Source organism: Aotus nancymaae, unplaced genomic scaffold (assembly GCF_030222135.1).
Source record: "Aotus nancymaae isolate 86718 unplaced genomic scaffold, 86718_ANA_hifiasm-v0.15.2.pri h1tg000004l, whole genome shotgun sequence".
Lineage (NCBI taxonomy): Eukaryota > Metazoa > Chordata > Mammalia > Primates > Aotidae > Aotus > Aotus nancymaae.
In genome coordinates this window covers 66,224,930-66,237,375 of record NW_026988415.1, presented here as the reverse complement: position 1 = coordinate 66,237,375, position 12,446 = coordinate 66,224,930, and the positions used below count along the sequence as shown (strand labels likewise).

Genomic DNA, 12,446 nt, shown 5'->3' with positions numbered 1-12,446 from the left:
TTCCCATTTCATTTTGATTTCTTAACAGTACATGACTCCAAACCGGAACATCTCCTTAAAATTATCCCAAGTAATCACATATGCTTATGTACTTTTTAAAACAATCATTAAGACTTCCGATACTCTTGCAATAATTCAAATTCCATATTTACATCTGAACACTCACAATAGCATATCTCTTTACTGTATTTTACCACTAGTATTTATAAAACATCTCATTTGAAAAGTATGTTATTCTTTCACAGTAGACTAAGATGAAACTATGTAGATCATGGTCCAGGACTATACTAGAGTAAGTAGAACAAAGGCAAATGGCAAAGTTACAAAAATATATCTGAGGAAATACCGATATTCTACTGCATAATCAGAGATATTAACTCACACTCAATTAGGTTATTTTGAAGTGGTGTTCCTGTTAAAATAATCCTCCTCCTTGATCGTATAGAATTCATAGCTTTAGAAACAGCAGATGCTTCATTTTTTAGAATATGGCCTTCATCACAAACAACAAAATCGGGGCCTACCAAAATATATAGGAAAAAAAACACAATATAATAAAACTGGAAATGTGATCCATTTAAGTAAATAAAGTTAATCCCCTTAAAGTCCTGATCTTATAAGAAGATAAAATGACATCACTGTAAGTATAAACATATTTTATCTGCTCCTGTATTTGGTTAACACAGAAATAATTGTATTAATTACATCCGAGCGGTAGAGCATTGAAGTACCACTATAAATGGTGCTTAAGGTCCTGAGTATAGAAAAATAAGCACAAATAAAAACAACAAGAGGGACAAAGATCCCCCTAACCAATAGAGTGTATTTTTTTAAATGTCTTTTAAAATTGAAAACAGTCTCTAAAGCTATTTCAGCATTAGTATTTCAACTTAAACTATCAGCAAAGACTAACGGCAATATATATATACATGAAAAGACAAATTTCAAAAGTTACATTATAAGAATGATATATGGCATAAGAGATAATATAATATTTCCCACTCATTCCAAATAACTAACTTTCATTGCCGGGGAAAAATTTTAACTGATAAAAGAAAGCGAAACCGGTTGTTACATGGGTATGGAGGGTAGGGAGAACACCTTTCTAAGCTATAAAAGATCTTAAAAGCTTAAACTCAGAAAATATTTTGAGACTGCAATATAAAAAAGTAGCAATATTTTATTATTATGGAATGCATTTGTACCTGAACAAATATGTTCCATAGCATTTGTGGACTCTTTTAGAAGAAACAATAAAGGCTTATTTGTTAAAATAACAGATATATATATTTCTTTTTTTTTCTATTTGAGATGGAGTCTCGCTCTGTCACCCAAGCTGGAGTGAAGTGGTGCAATCTTGGCTCACTGCAACCACCTCCCAGGTTCAGGTAAGTGCCTCAGCCTATTGAGTAACTGGGATTACAGGTGCCCACGACCATGCCTGTCTACTTTTTTTGTATTTTTAGTAGAGACGAGTTTCACCATGTTGGTCAAGCTGGTCTCCAACTCCTGACCTCAAATGATCTGCCCGCCTTAGCCTCCAAAAGTGCAGGGATTACAGGCGTAAGACACTGCGCCCAACTGATACATATTTTTCTAATGTATAATTCATATTCAATTTGCTTGCTGGTTAACATGTAGGCACGTATTTCTTAATTGCTGATTTCAACAAAGCAGCTGTCAAACTATTCCCCATCTGGTAAGCATTAGAGAAAATGTAATGTTTACATGACTTCAAAGTAACTGCTTCAGTATGATAGATCAAATAATAACAACTATTATTCAGTATTCGGTTGGGGCTACACAAATAGTAAAAAAAAAAAAAAAAAAAAATTAATTACTAATATTTTGTAAAACTAAAATCCCTACCTAGCTTTGTATTTAAAAATTATGTATGCCTTACTTTGAATCCTAAAACATTTTCTACAAGAAGAAATGCCTTTTACACAAGTTATTTAAATGATTTTACCAGGTAATATTTGGTATCCATCATGTTGAAATGGGTACTCTCATACACTCTGTGGGAGTCTAAATTAGTATCAAAAATTTTGGAAGTCAATTTTACAATAACTATCAAAATGCAAAATGTGTGCACCCTTTGACCCATATTTCAATCTCTAGGATTTGGTCCCAAAGATATTCTTCCACAGGCACCCCAAAATACATAAAAGAATGTTCCCTGAGCACTGTTTTTTATGGAGGAAAATTGAAAACAGCCTAAAAATTTGTCAAAGGGGATCTGGTAAACGGGGCTTAAACTATGGGATAATGGAATGAGTCACAGAGTTAAAATTAATTATACAGACACACCCCCACTGGAGAAGCTGAAGGTTTGTTTGCAAGGTAAGTTCCCGACTTTACCAGGAGTTGAGTCAAGTTAGAGAGCCTAGCCCAGGGAAAAACAGGGGTAGAGGAAGTAGCTGGGATCTGTGGCTGGATCCCCAAGCAGCCCATACTTGCTTGGCACCACAGGGATCCATCAGGAGGGTGGCCAGAGAGGCAGGGGGTAAAACTCCACAGGGAGAAGGGCTTCCCTAGCTTTGCTTTGTAACAATTTGAATGGGGAGAGAAGCCTCATGGCCAGAACTTCCAGGAGCGCGCAAATCCCGCTTCCAGACTTCCGGAGGGGGGACCCAGACCGATGAACGACTAAAGTCCTTTTCTTTTGCGGCAGGGGCTACAGTGAGAGTGAGATCAGCCTTTAGGTTTGTGTGGGAGCTGGGTGAGGACTGTGATTGCTGGCTTTCCCCCACCTTCCCTGACAACCAGCATGACTCAGCAGAGGCAACCATAATCCTCCTAAGTACACAACTTCAGTGACCTGGGAATCTCACCCCATCCCCCACAGTAGCCAGAGAAAGACCCACCCAAGGAGAGTCTGAGCTCAGACACACCTAGCCCCGCCCCCACCTGATGGTCCTTCCCTACCAACCCAGATAGAGGAAAACAAAGGACATATACTCTAGGGCCCCGCCCACCGCTGGTCCCTCTCCACACTACTGCAGCTGATACATTCAAAGTGCTACCTCCTAGCAGGAAGCCAACCAGCACAAAATTAGAGCATTAAACCAGCAAAGCTAAGGACCCCTACGGAGTCCATTGCATCCTCCGCCCCCTCCACCAGTATAGGCGCTGGTATCTACAGCTGAGAGACCCACAGACCATTCACATCACAGGACTCTGCCGACAAACCCCAGTACCAGTCCAGAGCTGGATAGACTCGCTGGATGGCTAGACCCAGAAGACAGACAACAATCACTGCAGTTCAGCTGACATAAAGCCACATCCACAGGAAAAGGGGGAAAGTACTACATCAAGGGAACACCCTGTGGGACAAAAAAATCGGAACAGCAGCCTTCAGCCCTAGACCTTCCCTCTGACACCCTTTTCAACAAATGGTGCTGGGATAATTGGCTAGCCACATGTAGAAGGAAACTGCATCCTCATCTCTCACGTTATACAAAAATCAACTTAAGAAGGATTAAGGACTTAAACCTAAAATCTGAAACTATAAAAATTGTAGAAGATAACATTGGAAAAACCCTTCTAGACATTGGGTTACGCAAGGATTTCATGGCCAAAAACCCAAAAGCAAATACAATAAAAACAAAGATAATTGGCTGGGACCTAATTAAACTAAAGAGCTTTTACCTGCAGAAGAGGAACTGTCAAGAGAGTAAACAGACAACCCACTCACCAGGTGGGAGAAAATCTTCACAATCTATACCTCTGACAAAGGACTAACATCCAGAATCTACAACGAACTCAAACAAATCAGTAAGAAAAAAACAAACAATCCAATCAAAAAGTGGGCCAAGGACATGAATAGACAATTCTCAAAAAAAGATATACAAATGGCCAACAAACATATGAAAACATGCTCAACATCACTAATGATCAGGGAAATGCAAATCAAAACTAAAATGTGATACCACCTTACTCCTGCAAGAATGGCCATAATCAAAAAACAGTAGATGTTGGTGTGGATGTGGCAATCAGGGAACACTTCTAAACTGCTGGTGGGAATGTAAACTAGTACAGCCGCTAGTGTGGAGATTCCTTAAAGAACTAAAAGTAGAACTACCATTTGATCCAGCAATCCCACTACTATGTATCTACCCAGAGGAAAAGACGTCATTATTTGAAATAGATACTTGCACATGAATGTTTATAGCAGCACAATTCACAATTGCAAAATCGTGGAAACAACCCAAATGCCCATCAATCAATGAGTGGATAAGGACACTGTGGCATATACATATGATGGAATACAATTCAGCCATAAAAAGGAAAGAATTAACAGCATTTGCAATGACCTGGATGAGACTGGAGACTATTATTTGAAGTAAAGTACCTCAGGAAGGGAAAAACAAACATCGTATGTTCTCACTGATATGTGGGAGCTAGGCTATGAGGATGCAAAGGCATAAGAATTACACAGTGGAATTTGGGGATCTGGGGGGAAGAGTGGGAGGAGGGGCAAGAGATAAAAGACAACATAAATGGTACAGTGTATACTGCTCGGGTATGAGTGCACCAGAATCTCATTAATCACCATTAAAGAACTTCCTCATGTAACCAAATACCACCTGTTCCTCAATAACTTATGGAAAAATAAATTATCTGAATATATATATATATATATATATATATATATATGTGCAAACCTTGATATGACAAATATATTATTAAATAGAAAGTAGTACACTGCAGAACAGTTACCTCTATTATAATCCCATTCGTATCCTTTTACTGTAAAAAACCATAACCATGAGTCTAACGGATATTCTGAGGTCTGTGAGTCCTTCTTATGAGTTACTAAGCCTTAGGGTGGCTTAGAGCACCGCCTAAACGTTGCAATACAAAACACATGCACAAAAAATTCCTATAAGGATATAAATGAAACAATAATGGGACTAGGAGGTAGGGAACTTTTACTTTTCAATATACAATGTTTTCTTCTGTTTTTATTTTGCTTAAGGATACATATTACTTTTATAATTTCTTTAACTTAAAAGAATTATTTGTTAGCATGGCAATGGAGAGAGGTAGCCCTGTCATTAGTAAGAATAACTGAAGAACCAGAAGAATTAAGAATAAAAGTAAATGTACTCATTAATAACCCTGAGTCAACAAAAAAGTTAAATTGTTATTCATATATTAATTAAACCTGTTATTCATCATATTAAATAGAATATGAATTATAAGATAGGAATGTATATAACATTTACTAACATTAAAGATTAAAAGTAAGTATTAGTAATGTTTGAAAGGAGGTTTTAGCTGGACATGGAGGCTCAAACCTGTAATGCCAGCTACCAGTCAGGAGGTTGAGGTAGAAGGATTGCTTGAGGCCAGGAGACCAACACCAACCTGAGCAACGGAACAAGACCCTCATCTCCAAAAAATCAGTGTGTCAGGAGTTTGAGAACAGCCTGGGTAACGTAGTGAGACCTTCATCTCCAAAAAATTATCTTGGGTGTTGTCAGGACTTCGAGACCAGCCTGGGCAACACAGTAAGACCCTGTCTCTACCAAAAAAAAAGAAAATCAGTTGGGCATGACAGCATACTCCCGTAGTCTCAGGTCCTCAGAAGGCCGAAGTAGGAAGATCACTCGAGCCCAGGATTTGAAAGTACAGTGAGCTATAATCATACTATTGCACTCCAGCCTGGGTAACAGAACGAGATCCCCATCTCCCCGCCCCCCCAAATATATACATACATAAGTTTTAGTTAAATTATAAGCTTTCTAGAAAACTTCATTCCAAAACAATGACATATATATGTATCAGATAGAAGGGCTTCAAAATACCTACATGTAGAAATAATTTTACAGAAACCGAGAGTGGCAGCCATGAGGCTCTGGGGAACAGAAGAACTGAAATTTAGAGAAAGACTTGAAGACAATTTCTTCTGTTCAAAAATTCAAGCCTGACTAAAAGAGTCTGCTAACTTAAGATGGTTCAATACACTATAGAAACCTGTCATTATTTTATAAAATTACATAGATCTATCTTAATGTTTAAAGCAAACAGTACCTTGACTATTGTGCATATGCACACTGATGCACACACATAAAAATTGATTATGTTCTCTCCAGTTACAAAACGTGAAACAATCTTCTAAAAACAGTAATGTAAATTAGAAAACTCCGCCAGATCAGTTTAAGTACATTAAGTAGAAAAATATGTCTCAAAACAAATGGTAAGTTTGGGAAGAAAGGTCAAATAAAGGTTCTGTCACATACTATTATAGCTAAATGTAAATTCATTTTCAGGGTTACATTGCCACCTATTGGTGAATTTTTTAAAATCAAAAACCATAAAGATGTTGGGGGAAAAGTTGATAAAATGTTTAGAACTCTCCAAGTAAACCTCTATTAAATCCCTGACACAGTAAAACTAGGAAAGGTAAAAAAAAAATGTTGTCACTTTCTTTTTAAAGAAACTGGGCCTCACATTCCACGATGATTATGATCTCAGTGATCATAGTTCACTGCTTCCTTGAACTCCTGAACTCAAGCAATCATCCTACATACATCAGCTTCCTGAATAGCTGAGACTACAGGTGTGCACCATCACACCTGGTTAATTCTTTTAATTTTTGTAGAAATAGGGTCTCACAATGTTGCCCAGGCTGGCCTCAAACTCCCAGCCTCAAGTGATCCTCCTGCCTTGGCCTCCCGAACAGTTGTGAACCATTGCACCCAGATGATTCTTATCACTTTAAGCTACTAAGGCTTGGGATGATTGTTATGCAGCAATAGATAACCAGAGCGGCTAAGTTCAAAGATGAACACTACTATCTTAACTCTGGTCAGCTCTAAACACTTTCCAATCCTAATACACACTCCCAATTTTCCAGGCTTCTGATTTAATAGCCTACCTTCTAAGTTTATAATCTCAAATCATCCTTAAGGATCTCATACCCAAAACTGTCCGGTTATGACCTTTTGCTTCCATCCTAAACTTCAGTTTAGACTTTTCTTTGACATTATACCCAAACTACACCCTTCACATACTCTGCTCCCATTTATACGATTCTTCACAACCACTAATTTGTTCCAAATCAGAGAGGATAAATTGGGCAAAAAAATGGAAAACATGTACTGGAAAAGTAATTGTTATACTTAACAGATCCTTTCTAATAAATTCAGAAGTACTTAACAGATCCTGACACTTTAGACTTAGGTAACAAAGAAAATTATATCTAAATACTACCACTACAACTTAAAACTTACTACAGTTTTAATATATTCCATGTTATACATGATGGATATTAGAAAATTCTTGTTGCAGATGGTTACCCAGCTGTGGCAGAGGAACTATCTCTAATACTCATATATAATAAGGAAAATAAAAGTAGAGCTTCAGTTTCCCAAAGAACTCACAGTAAAACCTAATGGAGAAACCAGACCCCCTTAAGTTTTAACAAGGGTAGTCTCGACATTTATTTTTTTAATTATCAAAACAAACAAAAATGTAACTCAATGTAGAATTTACTCAACCTGATAAAAGACACCTATTAGAAATCCACAGCTAATGTCATACGTAATGGTGAAGAACTGAAAGCTTTCCCTGAGATCAAAAACAAGACAACCAACCCCTCTCACCACTTACATTCAACATTGTTTCTAAGGGCAATTAGGCAAGAAAAAGAAGTTAAAGACATTCATATTGGAAAGAAAAAAGTAAAATCATTTCTACTCATAGATCGTATGATCTTAATAGAAAACCCTAAATTGCACGTGCGCACGTACACACACACACACACAAACTATTAGAACTTATAAATGGACTCAGCTAAGTTGTAGGATACAGCATCAGTATACAAAAATCTGTTGTATTTCTATATACTAACAAAGAACAATCTGAAAATAAAATTAAAACAATTTCATTTCCAATAGACTCAAGAAGAATAAAATATTTAGGAATAAATTTAAGAAATTAAGTCCAAGACTTGTACACCAAAGAAATTAAAAAAAAATTAAAGACCTAAATAAATGGAAAGACATTAGATGTTCATGGAGGGGAAGATTTAATATTGTTAAGATGGCAATATTCCTCAAATTAATCTATAGATTCAATGAAATCTCTAACAGAATCCCAGCTAGTTTCTTTGAGGAAATAGAAAAGCTAATTATCAAATTCATATGAAATTTCAAGGAACCTCAAATAGCAGAACAAACTTGAGACAGAAGAATAAAGCTGTAGGACTTTTTCTTCCTGATTACAAAACTTGCCACAAGGCTACAGTAATTAAAACAATGTCACACTGGCATAAGGACAGACATACAGATCAATACAATAGTATTGAGAGCCCAGAAATAAACACAAACATCTATGGTCAATTGATTTACAACAATGGTGTCAAGATTCTTCAATGGAGAAAGAATAGTCTTTTCAACAAATAGTGTTAGGACAACTGGATATCAAAATGCAAAAAATGAAGTTGGACTTCTACCTCATACCATATACAAAAATAAACTCAAAATAGATCATAAATACAAGAGCTAGAACTATAAAATAAAAAAAATAGGTGAAAAAATTCATGACCTTCAATTAAGCAATGGATTCTTGGATATGCACTAAATGCAAAAGCAACAAAAGAAAAAAAAACCAGGTAAATTAAATGTAATCAAAATTTTAAATTTTAAAGATTAGAACTAAAATGATGATATAAAAAAGTAAAAAGACAACTCACAGAATGGACACATTTGCAAATTATATGGGTGTGTTTACATTTGTAAATGTCATTTTTCAATAAAAGGAACCATGATGTCTTCGAGAAATGGCTGATTCTGGGGCCAGGACAATATAACATGAACCTGGAGCATCCTGTAATGCCAGAAAGTAATAAAGTGCTCAAAGCCAAAAGGATGGGGATATATCAAAGGGTAGAGGACCTAACCTTAAAAAAAGCTCCCAATTGCCAAAGTGAAACAATTTGAGCTATAAAATAATGTCGTAATGGTTTATAGTCCAATGTACAAACTAAAAATAGATGAGTAGATAATGATATAAATCAATGGCTAAATAAATGGGTGAGAAAAGATAAATCTTTCTTTCGAAAAATCCAAATTTTGTATGCAGATACTACCCACTATAGGAGATGGAGCTTAATGTCTGCCATCCTCCCATTCAGGTGGACTAAATTGAGTGACTGGATTCCAATGAACAGACGAGGGACAGGTAAAAGTAGCAGCTCTACAGGAGAGAAACCTGACAAACACTACCTTAACCAAGTGATGAAAGTTAACATCATCAGTGACAGCATGTGGGTATCATGTACCCCCCATATGAGATATGATGTGACAAAAAGGGTATGTCACCTCTGGTATATTCTTTCAAAACCTCAGTCTAATCTCAGTCTAATCACAAGAAAAACTATAAATTCAGATTAGTGAACAATCTACAGGATATTTACCTGGATGGTCCTCCTTAAGACTGATGGGATAATGAAAAAATAAAGACTGAGAAACTGTCATAGACCAGAAGACTATTAGAGACACGACAGCTAAATATAAAGTAGTACCCTGGATAGAAAAACTGGTGCAATCCAAATGTAGTTTAGAGTTATTAATAATGTGTCAACAATGTGTTAATTCCTTAGTTTTGACAAATCTACCATGGCAATGTAAGATGTTAACAATGGGGGAACCAGATATAGGGTATATAGAAATTCTCTGCACTACCTTTTCAACTTTCATGTAAACAGAAAATTATTCTAAAATAAAAAGTTGGTTTTTTTTTCCTTTTTTGAGACCGAGTCTCACTCTGTCACCCAAACGGTAGTACAGTGGCATAATCTCGGCTCACTGGAACCTCCAGCTCCCAGGTTTAAACAATTCTCCTGCCTCAGCCTCCCAAACAACAGGGACTACAGGCATGCGCCACCACGCCTGGCTAATTTTGGTATTTTTAGTAGAGATGGAGTTTCATCATTTTGGCTAGGCTGATCTCAAACTCCCCTCAGGTGATCCGCCCACCTCAGCCTCCCAAAGTGCTGGGATTACAGGCGTTAACCACCATGCCCAGCCAAAAAGTTTATTAAAATGTCACTAAATGATAAAACATGGAAATGACAAATGTTACCCTTCACATTAGAAGCTTTGATTTCTTTTTTTCTCCATTTTCTCTGAACAAATAAGTACACTAAGCACCTAAAACATTTGTATTTAACTGTTTCAAGGAAATATTGTGAAAAAAATCTGCTATGATGATACTAAATACTAGCTTATAACTTTTCAACAATACCCACAGGATTTTTAGACACCTATTTTAATCATAAGAAAAACCTAAACTTATTATTAGGCCTTAGATTTGCGATGGCAAAATTATTTTGCTATGTATTAAATACCTCATTATCTTTAAAAAAGAGGCAAAGCCATGGATTCTAAAGACTACTATCCCTTTGACAATGACAACTACCCAGATTTTCTCAACAAATGTAGAGCGTGTCTTAAAGTAATATGATATGACAAGATAACACATGAAGAAAAAATTGCACAATAATCATAGATTAAAAATTAATTTTAGTTTTGCAGACAGTACAACATGTTGCTTTTCTAAGTGGCAAGTATATCAACATTTGGCTCTCACATCAGATTTCTGTCACAAAAGGATCAACAGTATTGAAAATATGAACCTTTCATACTGATGACTCCTTAGAATACAGGAGATAAGCAAGCAGCAATTCTTCTAATGACATGAAGTTTGGAAAGACATGAACTGTTTTCATGCTACGGAGAGAGCTCTTGTTATCACCAAATATTTGGATAGCTGGAAGAATGTTTGATTACAACACAGGCATCTGATGCATTTTTAAGTGTTTACAAGGTATCCCCTAAAACCCTAAACACTTTTAGACTCAGCAAATAAATTCTGAATAGCTAGCAACATTAAGGGTGATTTTATCTTACTGAAATAATACTAAGAATTTTTTAAAAGGCAAAAACCTGAAGGATAAACAAAACAAAGACCAGATACTTAGTAGTCGTTCAATTAGTATCTGTTAAATAAAATATAAACACATTTTTGATTCAACGTGCTTCTTTATGTCACTGTCTATTAATACTTACCTGGATCAACCAAAGCTTTGTTAAATATTTCTTTAAGTTTCCGACTCTTCACATTCCTTCCTTGAGCAAGGTTTCTATACATCTCATAGCCTATGATCATAACACCACCATCTTCTTGCCACCTCTGCAGCATGTAGCTTCTCTCCTGAGGACGTTTCACAGTTGCTAATTCAGAAACCTTTTGTGGGGAAATAAAGATTTTCTTAAGTAGCTACTAAAAACATGTGAATACTAAATATTCCCACTGAAATATGCATCACTGGTAATTAAAAATAGTTTACTATATGAATTGCATGTGATTATTTTAATAATAGAAAACATTTAAAATAAGGTACCTCAAGCTTCTCATCATCTTTTAATCCTTCTTGCCACTTCTCAAATTCATTCATCCAATTCAAAGCAGTATTAAGAGGACAAACCACTAATGCCGTGCTGAAATCCAGTTTGTCACACAGAAGAACTGTATGAAGAAAACTTACCACCTATAAGAAAACAGATTGTCACCTTCGTTTAAATATTCACAAAAAAAGTTAATAAATTAAGCAATCTTACCGTGTTATAGCTTTGTTTTGCTTTAAAAAATAAAGCAACCAACCAAAAGGCTGGAATTTCTAAACCAGGCAAGGTATAGGGAAAGAGATGTAATAGTAAAATGTGAAAGTTCAACAAGATGATGTATCAGGCTCTTCCAACTCTAAAGCTCCATGATTCTATGATCAATGTGAATAGCATAAAATGACCCCATACCAAAACGGCTACTAAGTCCTGGGTCTCCACAGAATGTCCCTAAAGTCTTTCAGAAAATACCATTTCTCATTTAGAAGAGAATCATGTTATATAATACTTTTCCACTTTAATGTATTCTGACTCATTAAATATATAATTATTTTATGGTTTAAAAGTACAAATACATTCACTAATTTTACATCTCTGTTACAACTCCTGCCATTTAGAAATGTAGTAATTTTAACAGTAAAAGATACCTTACTTTCTTATTACTTTAACATCATAAACAGTTAGAAAGTTGTTTAAAAAAAAAATAAAAAAACAAAGTTAATTTCTACCTTAAAATCTTTGCAGTTGTTGTTGGCCATACCTAAAACCCCAGAGCCTCACTTCATTAGGACCTCTGCTCAAACATCACCTCCTAAAAGATGCCTTTCCTAACTCAATATCCTCCCTTAACACTCATTTTCTGAAAGTATGTATTTCTTATTTGATTAGCAGCTCTCTCCTCCACTAGAATATAAGCTCCTTGGAGACAGATCTTGTTATTCTTGTTGACTGCTTTATCTTCAGTCCCTACGACTGTGCCTGAAACATAACAGAATCCAATATATATTAATGAATGCACAAAAACATGAT

The 12,446-nt window shown here is 35.8% G+C and overlaps 1 protein-coding gene across 11 annotated transcripts in view; it reads right to left on the bottom strand.

The window, feature by feature from the left end:
- ATRX (ATRX chromatin remodeler) overlaps positions 1–12,446 on the bottom strand; it is a 282,824-nt gene that overhangs the window by 120,005 nt on the left and 150,373 nt on the right. For all 11 annotated transcript variants that reach the window (XM_064362920.1, XM_064362928.1, XM_064362917.1 and 8 more), the window contains 3 exons: positions 11,417–11,563; positions 11,082–11,259; positions 383–520 (listed from right to left, as the gene is read on the bottom strand). In XM_064362920.1, coding sequence (XP_064218990.1) covers positions 383–520; positions 11,082–11,259; positions 11,417–11,563 — 463 coding nt within the window. The remainder of the gene's footprint in view (positions 1–382; positions 521–11,081; positions 11,260–11,416; positions 11,564–12,446) is intronic.